Raw genomic sequence first — 19,538 nt, forward strand, 5'->3', positions numbered from 1 at the left:
TATTATTCCTTTTACTATTTCTATGTCCCTTTACAGTGTAGCTTTGCAGCTCTTCTATCAAGAAATGGAGTATACTTGCATACCCCTTGAATCTGGACTGGTTGTGTGATGCAATGGTTAAAAGAATGCTGCAGAAATGATACTATCAGTTACAAGTCTTGACATCAAGAAATCTTGCGTGCTTCTGATTATTCTTGGAATCCTGAGCAGACCCTATGTGAAAGAGCCCAGACTCAAAGAGGATGAGAGAACACTTGGGCCCAGGTGGAGGCAGCCTGGTTGTCTTGGCTGAGCATGTCCTAGACTAGCCAGGTCCCAGAGGACCCAGTAGCTGACCACAGATGTAAGTGCACCCAGGCAAGACCAGAAAAACAGCTCAGTTTAGCCCATTCCAAATTGACAGCCCACAGATTTGTCAACTAAATACATGGTTATTTGTTATTTTAATCCACTCAGATTTGGGATGGGCTTTTACACAGCAAAAGCTAATTGATATACAGACATTAACATTTTAGGTTGAATGAAAGAATATCATCAAAATGGAGAGAAAAATTTCTAAAGTTATTCTAGTTAGGAGGTAATATTCTATATCATTTTTTCTTCTATATCAATATAGCTTTTTTCCATACCAAATTCTAAATTTGAGGGCAAATATATATTTCAATTTTAATTTTAAATTTTTATTGTTTTGAATTTTACTTTTTTGTGAGGAAGATTGGCCCTGAGCTAACATCTGCTGCCAATCTTCCTCTTTCTGCTTGAGGAAGGTTGTCGCTAAGGTAACATCTGTGTGAATCTTCCTCTATTTTATATGGGATGCTGCCGCATCAAGGCTTGACAATCTGTGCTAGGTCTGCCCCCGGGATCTGAGCCTCTCAACCCTGGACCGCCGAAGCTGAATGTGGGAACTTAACCACTATGCCACCAGGCCAGCCCCTCAGTTTTAATTTTTCAAAGACTCCACTATAAAAGTAATAAAAAAGAACTATTCTTTATTATTTATTAATGACAAAAATGATTTAGCCACATTCTTTTACTGTAAAAATTTTATATTTGACAATGTATAATTGAAATAATCTTGGTACTGTTTAAAAATAGCACTTGATATATTTTTGTAAGGATTAAACGATGTGTATTAGCCATAGAGATTACCTCCAAAATTTTGTTTATCACCTTGTGATTCAAATAACGTAAGTATTGTGCATTTGAAATTGCTTCACCTGTAGAAAACAATAAAATGCCAATAAATTATCAATCAAAACTCATAACAATAAAACACCTTACCTGCACAAGTATTTATGAGTGGCAGCAGAATTACCAGTTTCCATAGCAACCTCATTTCCACCTTCTAAGGTCAAAATTTCTCCCATACAATCAGCAGGAAAAATAATGTCTGTCTTCCAGGCTGTATCTCAAGAGTCTGAAAGAAACAAAATTGTCATGAAATGACAAACATACAAACATGCATATTCTAAAATGTATATGAATTGTTGCATATTTATTCAATTTAATATTAAAATATATTATCCAAAATAAAGCAACCTAAAGGTATACTTTTACATATATGTATATTTTGTAAAGTTTCCATAATTTCAGTTCACAGCTCAGATATACATGTCATTTACTATGTAATTTGCTGTAGTAGTTAATGGGTTGGAATGCAATTTGATTGAATGTATTCCACATGGATTAAAACTTTCATTAGTATAATTTTAAGTTCGATTGTTTTTCAAATGTTAAAGAGGATTAAAAAAATATTAAACCAACTCCTGCAATTCTGTCAGCTTTTATTTTTGATTTTATACCATCAGGGAATAAGATAAAATATTGCTTTATTTTCCATATATAAACTGATTTTATACATTTCATGGGTTTTCTAAGTGTTTTTATCAATATTGTCGAGAATATGTTCATTGGGGAACATTATCTTCCCTAACATTACTAGAACTAAAATTAATATTGTGCTGCAAAATTTCTGCAAGAAATCAATTTCTGCAAGAGTTATCTCTCACATAGGAGAAATACTTTTCCTATGGGGTTACATCATAATTTTCTCTAATTTATTTTGACATTTAAGGTTTTCAATGATAAATGAAATCAAGATAAAGTGTTTATTTGGCCTTTACTCTGAAAAAGAAATCTAATAAGAGGTTCATAAAACTCATAATCTCAAAAAAGTATGGAATAAACTCAGAATAAACTCACCTAGGTCACATTTGATAAAATTACTATATATCAAATGATAGCACTCTTTGGGAGCTTTTGATTTAGTGGAAATGTATTTTCTTGCAACTTCAAACTCCTTTTGGAAGTATGTGGATTTTAAGTGGAAAGCTAGTAAATAATGAAATTATAATCATTCCCTGATGTATCTTCAAGTTTTAAAAATCTTTCCTTTCTTTCTGCTACTAGTTATTTTAACTTATCTTTAACTTAAACCAAAAATGTTGACCATATTCAACTTTAAGCTTTTATAAATTTTAAATTAAACACTTTCAAATTTAACCAATGAATAAAAATCAACGGGAAAATAAACAATATTCAGGTTAATATGCTATATTGAGATGATAAGACCCTTTCACAAATTCTCTCATATTTCACATCGTCTTACCATTCCCCTTGACACCACAGATTCTCAGCCTTTAACTCCTTACATTTAAATGAAATCATATTCTATATCCATTCATTCATTTATAATATTTCTCAAATATTTATTTATTTACTTATTTATATCCATTCTCTGCAAGACATTAGGTACTTAGGTGTTAGTGGTGAATCTAAAACCCTTCATTGCTACCCTTGAAGTTTTGCCATCTTATGAGAGAAACAGACATTTAACAAACCAGCAAAATCAAACACAGAAACACACACACACACACACACATTGGTACATAGTTATAAGTGGTGATATATGCCTTGAAGAAAATATGATAATACCTTGAAGAAAAAAGTGAGATCTATGAAGTGGAGTTCAAGTAGCATTTTTGTGTTGAGCCTTGATAGATGAGTAACTCTTAGCCAGGCAAAGAATGAATGTACCTGGGGTAGAGAGTGTAGGATTGTAGGGATTAAGATAGGTAAGAATGAGGAATGAGACTTGTCTAAGCAAAAGGGAGAGAGTAGGACAAGGTTCTGAGGCATTTTCAGAATTTGCATTTTCAAAGACCTAGGAAAGATCCAGTTTGATATTCAGGAGGACAGTGGCATGAGACAAGGCTGTAGAATGAAAAAGAGGCTCAATTTTGCCAGGCCTATAGACCATATTAAGAGTTTAGATGTTGTTCTTTCAAATTATAATTGAAGATTTTAAGCAGGACAGAATCAATTTAATTCACATCTTACGAACATCTCTGTAGCTGATGTGGAGAACGGGAGGAATGGAGTAAAAAGTGGAATTATACAGATAAATTGAGGTCACTTTCGTAGTCCAAGAAAAGGATGATAATGGTTTTGACTAGACTATTGACATGTAAGATAAAGAAAATTGGAACTCTAAATAGTCTTCCTGCTTCAAATCTCTTGTCCTTTCTGTTCATGTGCATATTACAACCAAAATTATCTTCCTAAAATAGTGATTTGAACCAATTACATCAGTATTCTAAAACCTTTGGTCACTCCCCAGTGCATAAACATCGAAAGTCTTTGGCATGGTATTCAAGTTCATATAAAATGAATTTCTAACTGTCCTTTTCCAACCAGATTGCTGAGTTAATACTTCCACTCTAGTCTCAAAGATGTACTCTCTATTAATTTTGCTTATGCATCGTACATTATCTCCATATGGATGCTATTTGACTTGCATAGAATTCTCCCTCAGAGTCTACATCCCCCTTAAAAATCATGTAATGGTAGGATGATCATCCATCCCTATTTTCCCTGGACAGTTTCTATTTATCCAAATGTCATGGTACAAGTAGTGACAGTACCACTTTTCCCCAAAAGTCTTAGTTTACAAGATGAATTATATGGTCAACTTATGTGATGGACATTCATAATTTTTTCCAACCCAGCAATTCTGCCTCACACCTGTGATAAAAGCTCTGTGACTTTCTTTTAAGGAACTATCTCCCTGTATAACTCGAGTGGGATTACCTCCACTTCCTAGCTCCATATAATTCAAGTGGGTTTGCCTCCACCTCGTAGCTCCAAAGCTGGGGATGTGACCAGGGTCTTGTCAATGAGAACTCTGTTCCCCTGGCTACAGTGTTTTGTAAAAGGATGGGCAAACCAATGGCTTAGACAGACCTAAGCCAAACCAAGGACAATCAAAGCCAGAATCTTTGTCGATATTATTAGGACAATTAAGTTGCTAAGATACAAATTTGTTGATTCGATGTAATATATTTTACAAGTATTGTCTTGAATACGCTCAGCCAATTTTGAAGACATGGCTAAAAACTCCCAATTCCTCTTGGCAGAGAGTTTGCTAAATCCCCACCCCAACTTCTTCCCTGATCAGGTTCTAACACTCCTGGGTTATAATGCACACAAACTAAATTTCCAGAGTCTGCAGATGCTAAACACCCAGGAATGGACCCTTCTTCCTTGGGCTGCTGGAGTTATTCAAAACACCCAATCTCCTGGAAGCCCACAAAACCTAGCCAACCCTACCCCACTTGTCATATGTAAGCTGCTTCATACAGTCCTAGCTTGCTGTCATCCTGTCCCTGGCTATACTCCCTTGCATGACCCTTCTGTCACTTGGATCTGTGAGAAACAAGAGTTCTGCTTCATATATCCCAGTTTCATGCATTTGAATGTTACTGCGTTGTGTTCTACCATCCAAAGAACCTAAATCATACCTGATATTGTGAGATTATGAAACCCCCTGCCATGCTTAAAATAATCTAATATTTTGAAGAAAAAGACTAAACTTGGAATCTAGTGGTGTTGCTTCTACTGTTGTCTCTTCCTCCTAGCCAGCTGAGTAACGTTGGGTGATTCATTTACAGTTACATTGATTGTCAGTTTCCTCCTATGAAAATGGAAAGATTTGACCTGCACGTCACCTTTAATCACCTTCCAGCTCTAATATTCTAAGATTATTTGATTCAACCCAGTGTATAATTTCATAGTAAATATTGCCCTTTACCATCTGATTGCTTATCAACATTCTGTAATGAGGGCAAAGCCCAGGAGATGTTTTATTTGGCAATGCTCTATAAAGATAGCCTAAATAGCTAATATTTATGCATCAGTTGCCATTTGTAAAAGTTCCATTTGTAAAAGTTTAAATTGCCTGAGGAAGGAGAGTACTCTGGCTCAATGAGAACAATCCAGATAAGAAGAGTCTGGCTATTTACTCACAGCAAAATGGGGTCGAAATATTCAGCAAGTAAAATTTATGCTGGTCACTGATACGCAAAATAGCCACAAGAATTATTTCTAAGTTCCTAGAATCTTAAAGATTACTTGAGGCAAAATAAAGGAGCCAGTATATAAACTTAACTTAAAAGAATTTCCAGAACCTCTCAAGAAGTTTTAAAAATGCATCACTAGCACTTTATTTTAGATGAAGTCTATAGACCTTGTAATCTTTTAAATATCATTTTGGCCTGGAGAAGTAGATGTCTTGGTTCATGATTCAACTGCTAAGGTTATTGTTCTATTATTCCTGGACAAATTTTGTTCCCTAGAGACCATGGGTGCTTCCTTTTTCTCTCATGGAATTTCTCAACGCAACAGTAACAATTTCAAACACTTCAACAAAAGAACGCGTATAGCTCCGCAATCCCTTTCTTGCAAATCCAAAATATTTTTTTAAAAAAGTCTTGTCAATTGGGTCATGCAGTTCATTTGGTGGTATAACCTGTCTTGAACTGCTGTGAGATTGTTCAGTCCATTGTATCCAACTTAGTACAAATATGTCTATGTTTTGCTGCTGAACCAGAAGTGCTGGTTGAGATAGAGCGGTAGCTCACTAGAAGTGTTGTCTAAACACATATGAATTTGTACCACGTTGCCTTTCTAAAGGCTAAAATAGGGATCAGCAAACTACAGGCTGCTGACCAAATTTGGTCCTCTGTTTTTGTAACTAAAGTTTCATCTGAACCCAGCATGCCTGTTTATTTATGCACTGTCTATGGCTGCTTTTGTGCTACAAAGGCAGGGTTGAATAGTTACACCAGAGACCATCTGGCCCTCAAAACTGAAAATATTTACTGTCTGGTCCTTTACAGATTTAGAGCTTCTGGAAGTTCTTTTGCTGATCCCTAGTCTAATACATTTGAATCTCTAAAATATATTTAGCTGTGAAGATTTCAGGTAGAGAATGTGGAACTGTATTTCTCTAACCCCATGTATACATACTCAGCAAGAACATCATGTGGTTAGCAGAAAAAACGGGCCCTTTATTTGGAAGTCGTCAGCCCTGGTGGTCCAGTGGTTAAAGTTCAGCACCCATGCCCCGACAGCCCGGGTCGTTTCCTGGTCAGGAAACTATATCACCGTCTGTTGGTTCTCATACTGTGGCAGCTGCACGTTGCTGTGATGCTGAAAGCTATGTCACCAGTATTTCAAATACCAGCAGGTGGACAGATTTAAGCAGAGCTTCCAGACTAAGACAGACTAAGAAGAAGAACTGGGTCACCGACTTCTGGGAAAATTGGCCATGAGAACCCCGTGAAGAGCAGTGGAGTGTTGTCTGATAAAGTACTGGAAGGTGAAAGGATGTCTCAAAAAGAACAAGCAGACTTCCACTCTGCTGCACACAGGGTCGCCAGGAGTCGGAATCCACTTGGCACTAACAACAAGTTTTGAAGTTGCTTCAGCTTGTGAGTGTCCTGCCTTAAAATAAACCTTTTGTACCATGTCTTATCGACCAGTATTTGACCCCAGAAGGCAGAGAGAAGAATTCAGAAACAATTCCTGTGACAGTGAGGTTGTACCCAATACTAATTATTTTTACGCCAGATAACACTAACAGTTTCTTTGTTTGTTTCAGAATTTTTCTGTTATTTTAGAAATGGAAAGCCATCATTCAATTTATCCCCTGGTCATAAAACCATCTGTCAGTCTATGAATGTGAAGCAATTGCTGGAAAACCAAGAATAATTAGGAAAGTCAAGTATTGGCTAGACTTCAGGCAGCAGGGTAATTCTGGGAGTTTGTTGCCAGATTTAACTGTGATATTCCCAACAGACATATGAGACAATGAGAGTTATCAAAAGAGAGATGGTATCTCTATTCTTTACCTTTTACAAAAGAAGTTTCCAAATTTCTTTGTATTGGGAACTAGGGACATTGGCTTCAATAAAAAAGTAGGGTGGATACGCATGCATAGCTCTGTAACAAGCCTTTGAAAGGGGTTCATAAAGGATTCTAGCTGAGACTCACCAAACATTACAGAGAATGCCTAAGATGACCTAACACATGACATTGAATGACACAAAGAAAACATGGGAAGTTATTCTTGTTCAGCCCTCTCAACCTGATACTCTTTAATATCTCTAGATACAACTATGTGACATCAGTTTGGGTGATGGAGAATTAAATTCCTTAACACATACTGTTCATAGAAATCTTCAGGTCAATCACAGATTATATCTATTTCTCACCCCTTTTGTACAATCTGAAATGATTTTCCCACTTTCATAGTAGGAAAAAGAAACTCGTACTAAATGGCTTTTGTGATTGCTTTAAATGTAGAGTAATAGAATGGCCAATGGAGGAATATTACTTAAAATATTGGCCAACTTCTCTCTCTTATTTGTTGCTTTAGCATAAAAGGAAACTATTGTTGAAGTGCATCACTCCTAATGAGCTTTATTCTTCCTCTACTTACAGAAACATTGCTTTGACATTAAGGAATTTCATAGCAGAGATCAAGATCCATTTTCAGATGGCATGTTCATCATCAGAACAAATGTGCTCAGCACTAATTGCCCTTTTGTTGTTAATTGACTAGTTAATTAACTGCACCAGATAAATTAAAACTCCTTAATTAACTGCACCAGATAAATTAAAACTCCCAAATCCATTTTCTTCAGGTAACCCCACTGTTTTATTTCAGTGTGATAAAAATCCATGGCCAGACAGAGAAGAAAAGGCATAATAATTTCTACAATAGATTTCAAACCTCAGCATTCATGGAGTTATTTACTATCAAGCTAAATCAATAATAAATTAAAAAATGAAATATTTATGATCCAAAAAAATCTGGTTTGGACTAGGAAACCCCAATTGCCATTAAGTCAGGCAAAGTAGCAAGACAAATTGTCCCATCACAGTCTTTGTTTTCAGAATATAATGCTATCACTTATGATAATTGTTATGCCAGCTCTCAAAATAGGCAATCATAATAGATCATAGATTAGTAGAAAGATATAACACAGCGTGTTTAATGCAATCATAGAAGAAGGATTACTTCTTTTCTTAGAGGAGGAATGATTACATGTTAAGTCATTAACAGCATGAAATAAGTACAAATATATTTGTTTTGAAAATAGTTAGAATCATTTCAACAATTTCGTTATCAGAGCCACCAAGCTCTAGGACTTGGTCATCAATATAGTCTATATCATGTGCCTTCTGCTTGAGGCAACAGAGTCTTACTGAAAGAGACCACTGTGAGGCACTGGTTTTCTAACTACTGAAAAATAATATTTTCAATGAATTTCAGAATTGAAGGAAAATTATATAGATAATATAGGTGAGCCTTTACCTTCATAGATGAGGAGACTGAGGCCCATAGGAGGTAAATATTTATCCCAGTTCAATTCATAGACCTGAGACTTGAAGGCAGGTCCATGAGAGAGGGCCCTCCCTTCTTGATCTGTGACACTAACACGTCACTTCAGCATAGAGTTCGTCTCTGTGAGCCTATTTTCCCAACTGTAAAACACAGGCAGCTGTGTCTCACTGAAACACTCTCAGGTTTTATGTTAATCAGAAAAACAGAATGCACAGTAGGTGATACTACACTACAGAGAATTTGTAATGTTGACTCTCCACTCCGAAAAAGGTGACAAGAAATACTTGTTGTGCAGGCATATCAAAGTTTATGAAACTACTACAGAAAAGGAGAATAGAACTTGACATAGTACTGTCTCAGAAGGAGAAGTTATGGATGATATTTATAGGATTTTATTGCCCAAGCAGAGAGATTTTAACATTCTTGTTGCAAAATGAGGAACTGAGGAGGACTGGGCAGAGTTTATGACATAGCAACTTTCGATTGATGGGCACTCTGGACATAGGTCTTGATGTTGGTCTTGAAATGCAAGTTTTATCCTCTAGAAGCGAACATTTCCTGAAGCAAATAACTAAATTATTTTTGCTTTCTGTGTCATTTAACACAGGGATAGGAAATTACACCAATTTCACTTCTCAGTGATGAATTGAATAACAGAATGGATGGACTACCAACCAACTGCTAAAGCAGAAGTTGAGAAACTTTCTCTGTAAGGGACTAGATAGCAAATATTTTCAGTTTTATGGATCATTTGGCCTCTGTTGCCACTACTAAACTGGACAGTTGTAGCACAAAAGCACACATACATAAAATCTTAACAAATGGGAGTAGTTGTGTTCTAATAAAACTTTATTTAAAAAAACACAATCAAGGATAGAGTTTAACCCAAGGCCACAGTTTTCCAACCTCTGGCTAAAGAATGGCAGGGAGAGAAGTTTCTAGTGGTGAGTTCTCAGTCCAAGCCTGCTGAATATTTGATTAACCTCTGGAATAACAGAAAGCTGGGAGGGATAGTGAGTATATCAGATAGCAAAATTCAGAAACTTCTGGATTAAAAAGAATGACGTATATGTATACATTTACCCCCCTCTTCTTAATCAGGATATTTCTGAATTTTACTACTGATATATGTCTTGTATATATTCCAAATTTAAAAAAAATCTAAATAGGAATATTCATACCAAGATTGTATTAAAACAAATATGTGCACAAAACATTTTTCTGTTTTGTTTTGGAGGAAGTACAAATAGACTTACCTGGAAGTATTAGAGTAGTAGTGTAAAAAAAAAAATCTTTACCTCTATGTGCCTAAGAAAAAATAGTCAGACTGTGGGAAAATTTTCTTTTTTCCTGCTTTGCTACATTTTTCGGATTAAAGAAAAACAAAAGAAAACAGATCAGTATAGGCTGAAGCAGTAGCTAAATCTCATAAGATGTTATATAATAAGAATATTATAAGTATTCTAAAAATTGATCTACTTGTTTAGAATACGAGCGGGGTGGGGAAAAGTGACTTTACATCAATTCAATTTAAAAAAAAAATACATGGGGTAATTCCAGGCCAACATGCAATATTTGCTTATCTTTTAACATAATTGCCAAAAATCTGATGTAACTAAGGTTGCATTAACAAAAGTATAGTGGCCAAAACAAGGGAGGCGGTATTTCCATCTTAACCTGCACTTGTGTAACCACACGAGGGACTGTAGTCTCTTGTGAACATCATGGTTTAAGAGGAATTTTTACAAACTGAAACTCTCTTCTGGGAAACAGGTTGAAGATGATGAAGTGGCTGGGAGCTTATGAGAGTCAGTGGAAAGAAATGAATATGTTTAGCCTGGGGAAGAAAGGATTTAGCAGGCAGAGGAGGACCATCTTCAAATATTTGAAGGGCTGTCTTGTGGAAGAAGGATTAGACTTATTATTTGTGTCTCAGGAGAGCGGAACTGGGACCAATGGGTAGACATCTCAGGGCAGCAAATTTCAGCTTAATATCAGCCCAGAGCATTTTAACAGGTAGAATTGTTTAGCCAGTGGTTAAGTGCACCGGCTTTGAAACCTAGACAGTCTGGGTTTCTGTCTCAAACCTACAAATACTTAATCACTTTGTGACTTTGGAGAAAGGAAAATAGGCTTTCTGAGCCTCAGTTTTATGATTACAATGCAAAAAGCACTACCTACTGCATGAGGTTTATTCAAGGATTTGGTGAGATTTTGCATACAAAGAATAACAGTGAAATGGTTTCTCCATGAGATACCAAGTTCTTTGATGAGGAGTCTAGAAGGAGCAGCTCGATGACAGCTTTTCTGGGATATTATAGAGGGCATTTCCACATCAAGTAGAAGGTTAAACTACATGACCTCTTCAGCCCTTCTAAACTTGTAGCTTTTCTTTTCTATGTAAGAGCAGGAAGCCAGAAATCCTGTGTATCAAAGGTCATTAGATGGTGATCCAAAAGCTATATTCCCCTAGCAGAGTGTTTAAAAATGGGAAACCCATATAAAAGTGAACATTCTGCTTTCTCTTTAAATATCTGAAGAGTTGGCATCACTGAATCCACATTTCCACACTGTAACAACACAACAAAAAGGCATTAACAACAAGCATCAGGAGTGCTTGGCTCTTCAACATCCTTTGCCTTAGTCTGGGAGACCCCGACGGTCTAATCTTCAGCCCACCTCACTCTTTCATATCACCTGCCTGGTCTCTGAAGGCAGCAGACTTGCGATCTCTGCCCAACACAAGCTAGGCAGGAGAGTTGGAAGCAGAGTCCTTTCAGACTGTATGACAGGATAGAAAAATAGGAGGAGGGAGAGAAAGAATGGGATACCCAGAGGCTGGCTGAAAGAGAAAATAAGAATAAGAGTAATAATACAATTTTTTGAACACTGACCAGGTACCAGGCTCCATGCCGAGGACTGTATGCATATTGTTTCATGTAATCTTCACAGCAGTCCCATAAGATGTGTAAAAAGATTGCTCTCATTTTACAGGTGAGGGTACCGAAGCCGGAAGGGGTAGGTAATTGGACAGAGTGTGACCAGCTGATAAGTGGCCAGAAAGTCCCTCATCTGACCAGTATCTGTTGGAATCCTGAACCTGAGCTTTCACCACAATGGCCAATCTTACAGACTTTACAATTTTACCCAAAGCTGGTCCTGGGAGTTTCAGTTCAAATTTCATTCTGTTGAAAAAGACACAGGTCTCCCTATTAGACTTGCAAATGGAAGATTCCTCCTTCCATGGGAATAACGCGAACTGTTATGAAGCTGTATGGCACTATCCAAGAGTTCCCACAGTGTGCTTTTTGCGTTTTGAAAAAATTAGCATGCAGTCAAACACTACAAGTTAAATAAGTGGACACGTTCCTTTCTCTCAAGATTTCTCAGTGTCTCTTCTATTCTAAAGCACGTTATAAAACTTGAAGAGAAGGGTACATTACATACTGTTCTCAGACGTCCACGATCCAGAGATTCTGTTTTCGGCAGTGCTTTTCCTAGGGGAACGTTCCACAGAACACACTTTGGGGAAACTTGATCCAGGGAAAAGAGCTCTGGACCAGGAATGCAAAGATCTCAATGTCCCAACTCTGCCAATAGCTAGTGACGTGATCTGAGCAAGTCTCTTAACCTGTTCTTAGATTGCTCACAGTAAATATTGGGGCAGTAATACCTACTGACTTCTCCAAATTTTTGTAGGGATCAACTAAATCAAGGATTTGAAAGAGCTCTCTAATTTGGAAAAAGCCCAAGATATAGATAAGGAATTAAATTACTAAAGTTTTTCTCTCATGCATAACTGATCAGGAAAATTGGCTAGATTTTAATCACTTTCATGCCAATCAGTGATTTTCTGACCACACATAATAGTGTATCTTCTTTCTTTAATGCATAGGTGTGTGAATTTTCTGACCTAGCTGGAAAAGAATTATTAAAAGAATATCTCTATTTTCTTGTGACCACGAATACAATAAACTATGGAATTGTAAGCTCTCTGCTGAGAAAGAACACGCTTTCTTTCAAGGCTATCCTTTAAGAAAGGAAAGGGGAAAAAATAGTGAGTGCTCACAGCAGGATGTACACTGATTCCATTCTGTTCCCTTTGGCTAAAGTTCACGGTCCTCGGCCCCTGGACAATTGGACCTTTTGCCTTGTCTTCCATCAACCTGTCCCCTGATATGTGCTCCCATTGGCAGTCCTGACCTCGCAGAAATAGAAGTCGCCTCAGGAGGAAAAAGCAGTTGCCTGTCAACATTGTTGCTGCAAAACTCTGGGAAATTCCTCAGCTATTGAGAGGCTAGAATTTTGCGAATAATAAAAGTAAAAAGAAGAGAAAAAAATAACTCATTTGGGAACAGGGAATGCCACTTCACCTCAGTCTTTTAAGTGCCCCATTCCTTGGCTTTTTCATATTGCAGAAATGCAGATCAGACTTCTTCTCTGAGGATTTGTTATTCTTCCCAAATATGTGGGCCCTGAGAGGACATGGGGCATGGGGGAGCCACCTCATTTCCCAGCCCTTTGCACATTCTACCTCCTTTGGAGGTGGCATTTGCTGGCAAAAATCAGCAGCTGACGGGGTGAGACACTTCCTGATGGGCAGGCTATTAAAATCTTATGTTGGATTTCCTTCACTTTCTGTCTGCTTTCTGCCCTCTTACCAACAGGGCTTCTCTGCCATCCAATACCTGGAATTCTTGTTCATATACATAGTGCTCCACCTTTGGAAATTGATCTATAGTGTGAAAGGTGCTTTCTCAAATAAAATGTCTCATTTTGATTTTTCAAACTAAGAAGAAAAAGTGAGGCTCAGAGGTATTGACTAACTCTCCTATAACCACATAGGATAGAGCTTTTAAAAGCGTTGTTTATAGTTTGCACCATCTAAACAGTGGGGAGGGAATAACGGGAGGATGTGACTCCCACTTAGAGGGAAGGAGCAGTGCCTTCTGCAGGTTCCCCAAGGGCAGACTGGCCTCTGAAAAGAACACTGGATCAGGCATCCAAAGGGATCAGAGACAGTCCATCACTGCCTGCCACCAGTGACGTAATTTGAGTGAATCTGGCCACATTTTTGGTTCCCCAAATTCTATATTGAGATGGGAGAGCGGGCAATTCAACAGAGACAAGTAGGAGGCAGGCTTCAGGGTAATGTAACACTACTTCAGGTATTAGGCCAATAGCACATAGATTGTATGTGGCCAAGCTGAACCTTGTACCCAGATCTGTGGATTTCAAGACTAGGGCCCTTCTGATACTATATACAGGAAGTGCAGGATTGTTGTTAGCTATCTGGATAGATGTACTTGGAATCGCTCTGAAAAAAAAATATTAATTAACTTCCAGCACAGGAGGCAGTTTGAATGTGAAGGTAGTTCTGGGAAAATGTCTAGGGAGGGGGCACTGTAGTGAGACTACGGGAAGAGTATTGCTTTGTGAACTGCCTCTCTGCCAGTCTTGATGGCTGCCTATTAGAGTAAGCGGATCTGTGGAAGGAAGGAGAGCACCAGAGGTCAGCCACGTTAGTAGTTCCCTTTCTCCACATGATATAAACAAAAGGCTATAATTCTGGGGCATGGCTCCCAACCTGATCCAGCAGTTCATTTTGCATATAGGTAGATGCCCACTACCACCAGAGCTCTGATGTCCAAGGCAGCATTTGTTCTGTCACTTCACCCACATCTGAAGGGAAATGGAAAGGAAAATAGAGTCATTGAGTCAGTGGCTCTGTGAGCTCCTAAGAGGAGACAGTAGTAGCTGAGAGTCCATGCTCTGTAACCAAGCTGCCCTGTTTTAATCCAGCCTCTGCCTCTCACTAGGTAAGAAAGTTAATACAGGTTGTTGAACTCTCATGTGCCTTAGTTCTGTCATCAATAAAATGGGAATAATAATAGTAGCCACCGCCCAAGTTTGAGGTGAGGGTAAATTAATTCGTATCATATGCTTAAAACAGCATCTCACATGAACACAGGGCTCAATAAATAATAGCTGCTATTATGATTGTCATCAGTATTAGTAAGTACAAAACAATCAAATTTAAAAGATCAAGTAATTTTCAAGGATGCCTCTGTCTTTGATTATGTTGGTCCGTGTTCCTGGAATTCTCTAATTTTAGCATTCTGCCAAGATTTGATGACTATTATTCCATGAAGATTTTTATTATACCTTCACTTAGAAATGCTTTCACTTTCCTTTCAACTTCTAATCAATGTATCTTTAATGAAGAAATGAATAAAATATTTAAGATATATCTACTTTTTCGTGATACATTTTGCATGGTCTATTTTTCCCGATTGTGTGTGCGTGTGTGTGTGTGTGTGTGTGTCCTCATACACTGGACGGATTTCGTTACATTAATTCACTGAGTGAATAGGTGGTTGGTCACTGCTTATGAGTGACTTAACTATATTTCGGGGATGTTATGGAAAAAGCCACCTGGAAGCAGTAATAATTTTGAGAGTCATTGTTCTTTTTGTTATCTTGATAGAATTTAGTACAATCTCCTTGAAAGGTGATTCACTAAACCTTTTAAATAAGAGGAATGAAGAGAAGTAAGGAGGCTTAACCTGGACTCACTGCCTCCAAGTGACTATTATCCAAACAGTCTAGAATAAGCAAATAGGTGAGAGAGTAATTATTTTTTGCACTAAAGTGACTCCAGGCAAAGACGATATCACCCACTCCTCTTCAAATCTTCTTTAACCTCCATGCCTGGTGCTTCATCAAGGGGACAACCAATCTTTAGGCTCCCAGAAGAGGTGCATATCTGGAAAAGGGCCATGATTTTGGATTCTGCACCTGAATCTCCAATGGCTTGAACTTGGCCCCCCAAGTGTGAAGTGGTACCAGGGCACAACACATTTTTGGCTTATTGGTTGCAAACAGATTTTAAAAAGCTGTGAGTTTGAAAATGTATTGATCATGTTACCAGATGTTATTCAGAGCTTTTAGAGTAAAAGAAATATAAGCACAGCTGCATATTTCAGAAGTTTCAGAACCAACTTGCTTGTCAATTCCCAGAACATATTAGTTTTTCAGGGATTATACACATACAAATAAACCAAATGCATATCGAAAAGCTCATACATCTTTTCTTCCCAAATCACTTTCCTTCACACTATCTGACATAAACTCCCTGATGTCCTGGCCAGAGCAGTATTTTTGGCACAATATTGTTCCTGATTTCTCTATTGCCTCCCGGGGACCTGCCTTTCAAACAGCTAATGTGAATTTTCTCATGAATGCCAATGATACACAGCTACATTTTCCTTCGAACTTTTCGTCCCTCAGGCACTCTAAGTACTCTGTGACTACTTCTGAGATATCCATAGCTAGATGAATAGCAATTACTTGTAATAGAAGGTAGAAAAAGCAAAGGGCATTTTTATTGGTTCTGGGAAGATTTAACTACACTGATACAGCATTTACTGAAAATCCCCATCACCCCCAGAGTATGATGAATGGTCACCTCCATCTCAGCTCTGTCCCAGGAGGTTCCTGGGTGTAAAGTGCCCTAGGTCTTCCTTGCCACACAGAGAAGTTTGTCTCCATTCATTCTCACATGTTAACTTCACTGGAGTTTAGCGAGCAGTGAACACTTCATTCGCTCCCAATTCAATCAAAACAAAGGTTTGATTTGCTTGCCTGTCTTCTGGGGCTGCTCTCCCTTCCATGAACACCCATGCTCCCATTAACTCAAGGAGAACAACCCCCTAAGCAGCCTTGGATTAGACTCTGAAGGACTAATTGTTGCTTTGGAAACTTGCACACAGCTTCTGCCATCAACATCAAGAACTTCCCTTTGTGTACCCCAGATCCTAGAGCAGAACTGGGGATAAGACATGACCATCAGACTTTATGTGACTACTGGCTCATAATTCACACTCTACCTACTTCTGAGCTCAAGGGCTGAATTTCTAGGAGGCACATCCTAGTGCCCACCTCCCCTTCAGAGCTACCATTTGCAGATATAATATCAAGACATCAACTCCTGCTAAGTGTCAAGAACTTTTATCACATGGGAGATATCAGAGCTGGCCTTAGCAGGGTCTGCCTCTTATGTTAATGGACCAACCTCCCAGGTGAGAAAAAGACTTGTCAGTTCCTTTGCTTTCTTTGTACTCTATGATTTCAACTTTATAATTTACATTCAAAGAATCTCTTGAGACAAAGTAAAATAAAAAGTTCCACCTTAATTAAGGAAGGGCTCACTGTCCCCAACTCTTCACTGAGTTCCATTTGTAACAGCTGTTATAAACCAACTTAAAGAAAGATTAAATGATTTGTGTGTTGACACAGAGAAGCAGAGGCTTACTTGTATGTCTGTGTATCTTTTCATGCAGGTGGACTAATTTATTTATCAAACATTATTTTCTTGTTCTGGGTCCCTCCCAAAGTAGACTGTGAGGCAAGGACTTGAACGCAAGAAATTTAGTGGGCAGATGGTCCCAAGAAATACCAAAAGGGAAGTGGGTTACTCAACAGAATGAAGCCAATGAAGGTTTGTTGTCAGGCCAGTTATCAGTGTGGTCAACTGGATCTCAGTCTCTCTGCAGAGCACTGGGTACAGAACAATGTTTAGTTATCCCAACTGAGGGGCACAGAAGAAGGCTATTTATTTATCAATTCCCCATCCATTACTGATTGAGGGTGGCTTCTTGGAGCATTAGCTATCAGGCAATTTTAGTTTGTCTTGCATGGAGGAAAGCATGTTTCCTAGGCCAGCAAACAGAGATAGGTTTTTACAGTTTTGGCTAGCCATCAGGGTTGTAGTGGTGAATCTTGGGCGTGGTTATGGGGGTGGGACATTCATTGAGAGCATGAACAACATCGCCTACAGTTATTAAACCTCTGCCGTCTGTTAGACGTAGGGTTAGGTATTAGCCTTGAAATGCAGTCAGTGCTTTTTATAAAGATTGGACTTCAGCGAAGATTTTTATTACTAGCATATCAAGATTATTGCTACTAATCAATCTTCTTGTTCTGCAATTGGCTTTTTCATTAAGTAAAGAGAAGATAGAGAAGACAGGACTTTTAATAAATTAAGTCACACTAAAAATTAAGGTTTGGTCTTTCAAACCAATTTTTAAATTCCACATTAAGGAAACATATCTATATCTACCTATACACGTGTGTATGTATATATTCAAAAGTATTTAGTATTTAATAAATGTAATGATGAAAAGTTAAAGAAAGAAAACAAAAGTTACTTTATAAAAATGAATACTGCCTGATGCAAATAGCTTTGAAGAGTGTGACCTGGGACTTTAAATCAGTAACTATTGATAAATACATAGAAACTCAAGTCTAAAACCAATTCATATACACAACATTCAAGTTATTGTATATATGTCTCCAGCAGCTGCCATGGAGAGAGTGTTGTATGTACCAACATTGATGCTGCAAAGTTGCTGGAGTTAAGAAAAGCATCTTATATTTACATAGCATTTTGACTATTAGATTGCATTTCACAATAATGTTTTTATTTAAACTTCACAAATATATGTGAGAAAAGTATTAGTCACATTTTACAAAAAATGGTAAGTGACAGTGCAAAATGTCAGGTGATTTGTGATAGGTCACAAAACTAGGAAAAGTTGAAGCCACAAATCAGCCCAAACCTTTGTCCAACTTGTACCTACATGCACGAAAACCATCCAATTCCAGGTACTATTTCACTTGCAGCTGCAGCTCTTGGGCAGAACAACAGGACCAAATTTCCTGAGTTTCCTGGGATTGGAGGGTTTCTTGGGATGCAATACTGTGAGTTCTATAATCAGGACCATCCCATGCAAACAGGGAGTTAGGCCCTCTAACTGGCGCTTAACATATGCATATACTTTTGGAAGCATGTGCTGAAGTCACTGGCACTCATACTGCTCTGCAGATGTCCCTCAAGTTACAATTCTATAATAGCACATTGATGATCTCTTAAGGTTGATGATATTCTACTACTCTGTTTTTTAAACTACTCCATTTTTTCCTAAGTGGTTACCAGGAGCAGCATTAGCTACATTAGTATTCTAATATCCTTCTTGGAATATATTTTACTCACTTTTTGCTTTATCCACTTACATAAATAGTAAAAAGAAAACCACACAAATAAAAGAAGGCATATACCTAGTTGTCCCAAATTGAAATGAAGATTAGACGAGATAAGAAATAGAAAAACTACCTATCCAATAGCTTTATGGAACTTAATAGTACTCAGAAAGCTTGAATTATTAAAAGTCCAATATCTTTCAATTCATAATTTGAATATATTTGGATTGCTAAAGGGAAAATCAGAGTTCTAATGTTGCCGTTTGTTTGATTAAAACTTTAGAAACAAACAGTCACCATAGGCATGTTGTTCTGTAGTAATATGTGCATCTGTAGGAGGCTGTTGACATTCAGAAGGAAAATTAATCATGTGAACAGGTAGTGACTTTATCTCCCCAAAACCAGTACAGCTAATTTCCTCAATTCTAAACTTAATTATTCCATCCCTTGATGCTTCTCCAGGACTATCATTCATCTGCGCACCTGAGTTGTGGTGTAGGTACTGTCTGCAACTTTCTGTGTAATTTTAGGAATATACTTTGTTTATTTGAAGGTCAGTTCTTTATCTGATAAATTGTGGAATGGGGAGGCAGTTGGACTTTATGACCTCCAAATCACCCAGAGGATGAATTAAAGATGTTGACCTGATGACAAAGAACACTACAGTTGTTCCTAGACTAATGGAGGAGAACAGGGTGGGGGCGCGGGGGGGAGGCACTCTGTATCTTGGCCTAACATGTCATCCTGGTCACTTCGGGGTGTCATCATGTGGGGGTTAATGCAACAAAGTAAGCATTATGTAACA

General features: G+C 37.8%; 1 protein-coding gene across 5 annotated transcripts in view; it reads right to left on the minus strand.

Moving 5' to 3' along the window:
• The window catches only part of CNTN6 (contactin 6), a 295,782-nt gene that overhangs the window by 241,804 nt on the left and 34,440 nt on the right, over positions 1 to 19,538 (minus strand). For 4 of the 5 annotated variants that reach the window (XM_070576733.1, XM_070576736.1, XM_070576737.1 and 1 more), the window contains exon 2: positions 1,285 to 1,420. In XM_070576733.1, coding sequence (XP_070432834.1) covers positions 1,285 to 1,339 — 55 coding nt within the window. In that variant the 5' untranslated portion in view covers positions 1,340 to 1,420. Of the gene's footprint in view, positions 1 to 1,284; positions 1,421 to 2,937; positions 3,040 to 19,538 lie in introns of all 5 variants that reach the window. The other variant, XM_070576734.1, reaches the window with a different exon arrangement.

This window comes from Equus przewalskii, chromosome 15, assembly GCF_037783145.1.
Source record: "Equus przewalskii isolate Varuska chromosome 15, EquPr2, whole genome shotgun sequence".
NCBI classification, from domain to species: Eukaryota; Metazoa; Chordata; class Mammalia; order Perissodactyla; family Equidae; genus Equus; species Equus przewalskii.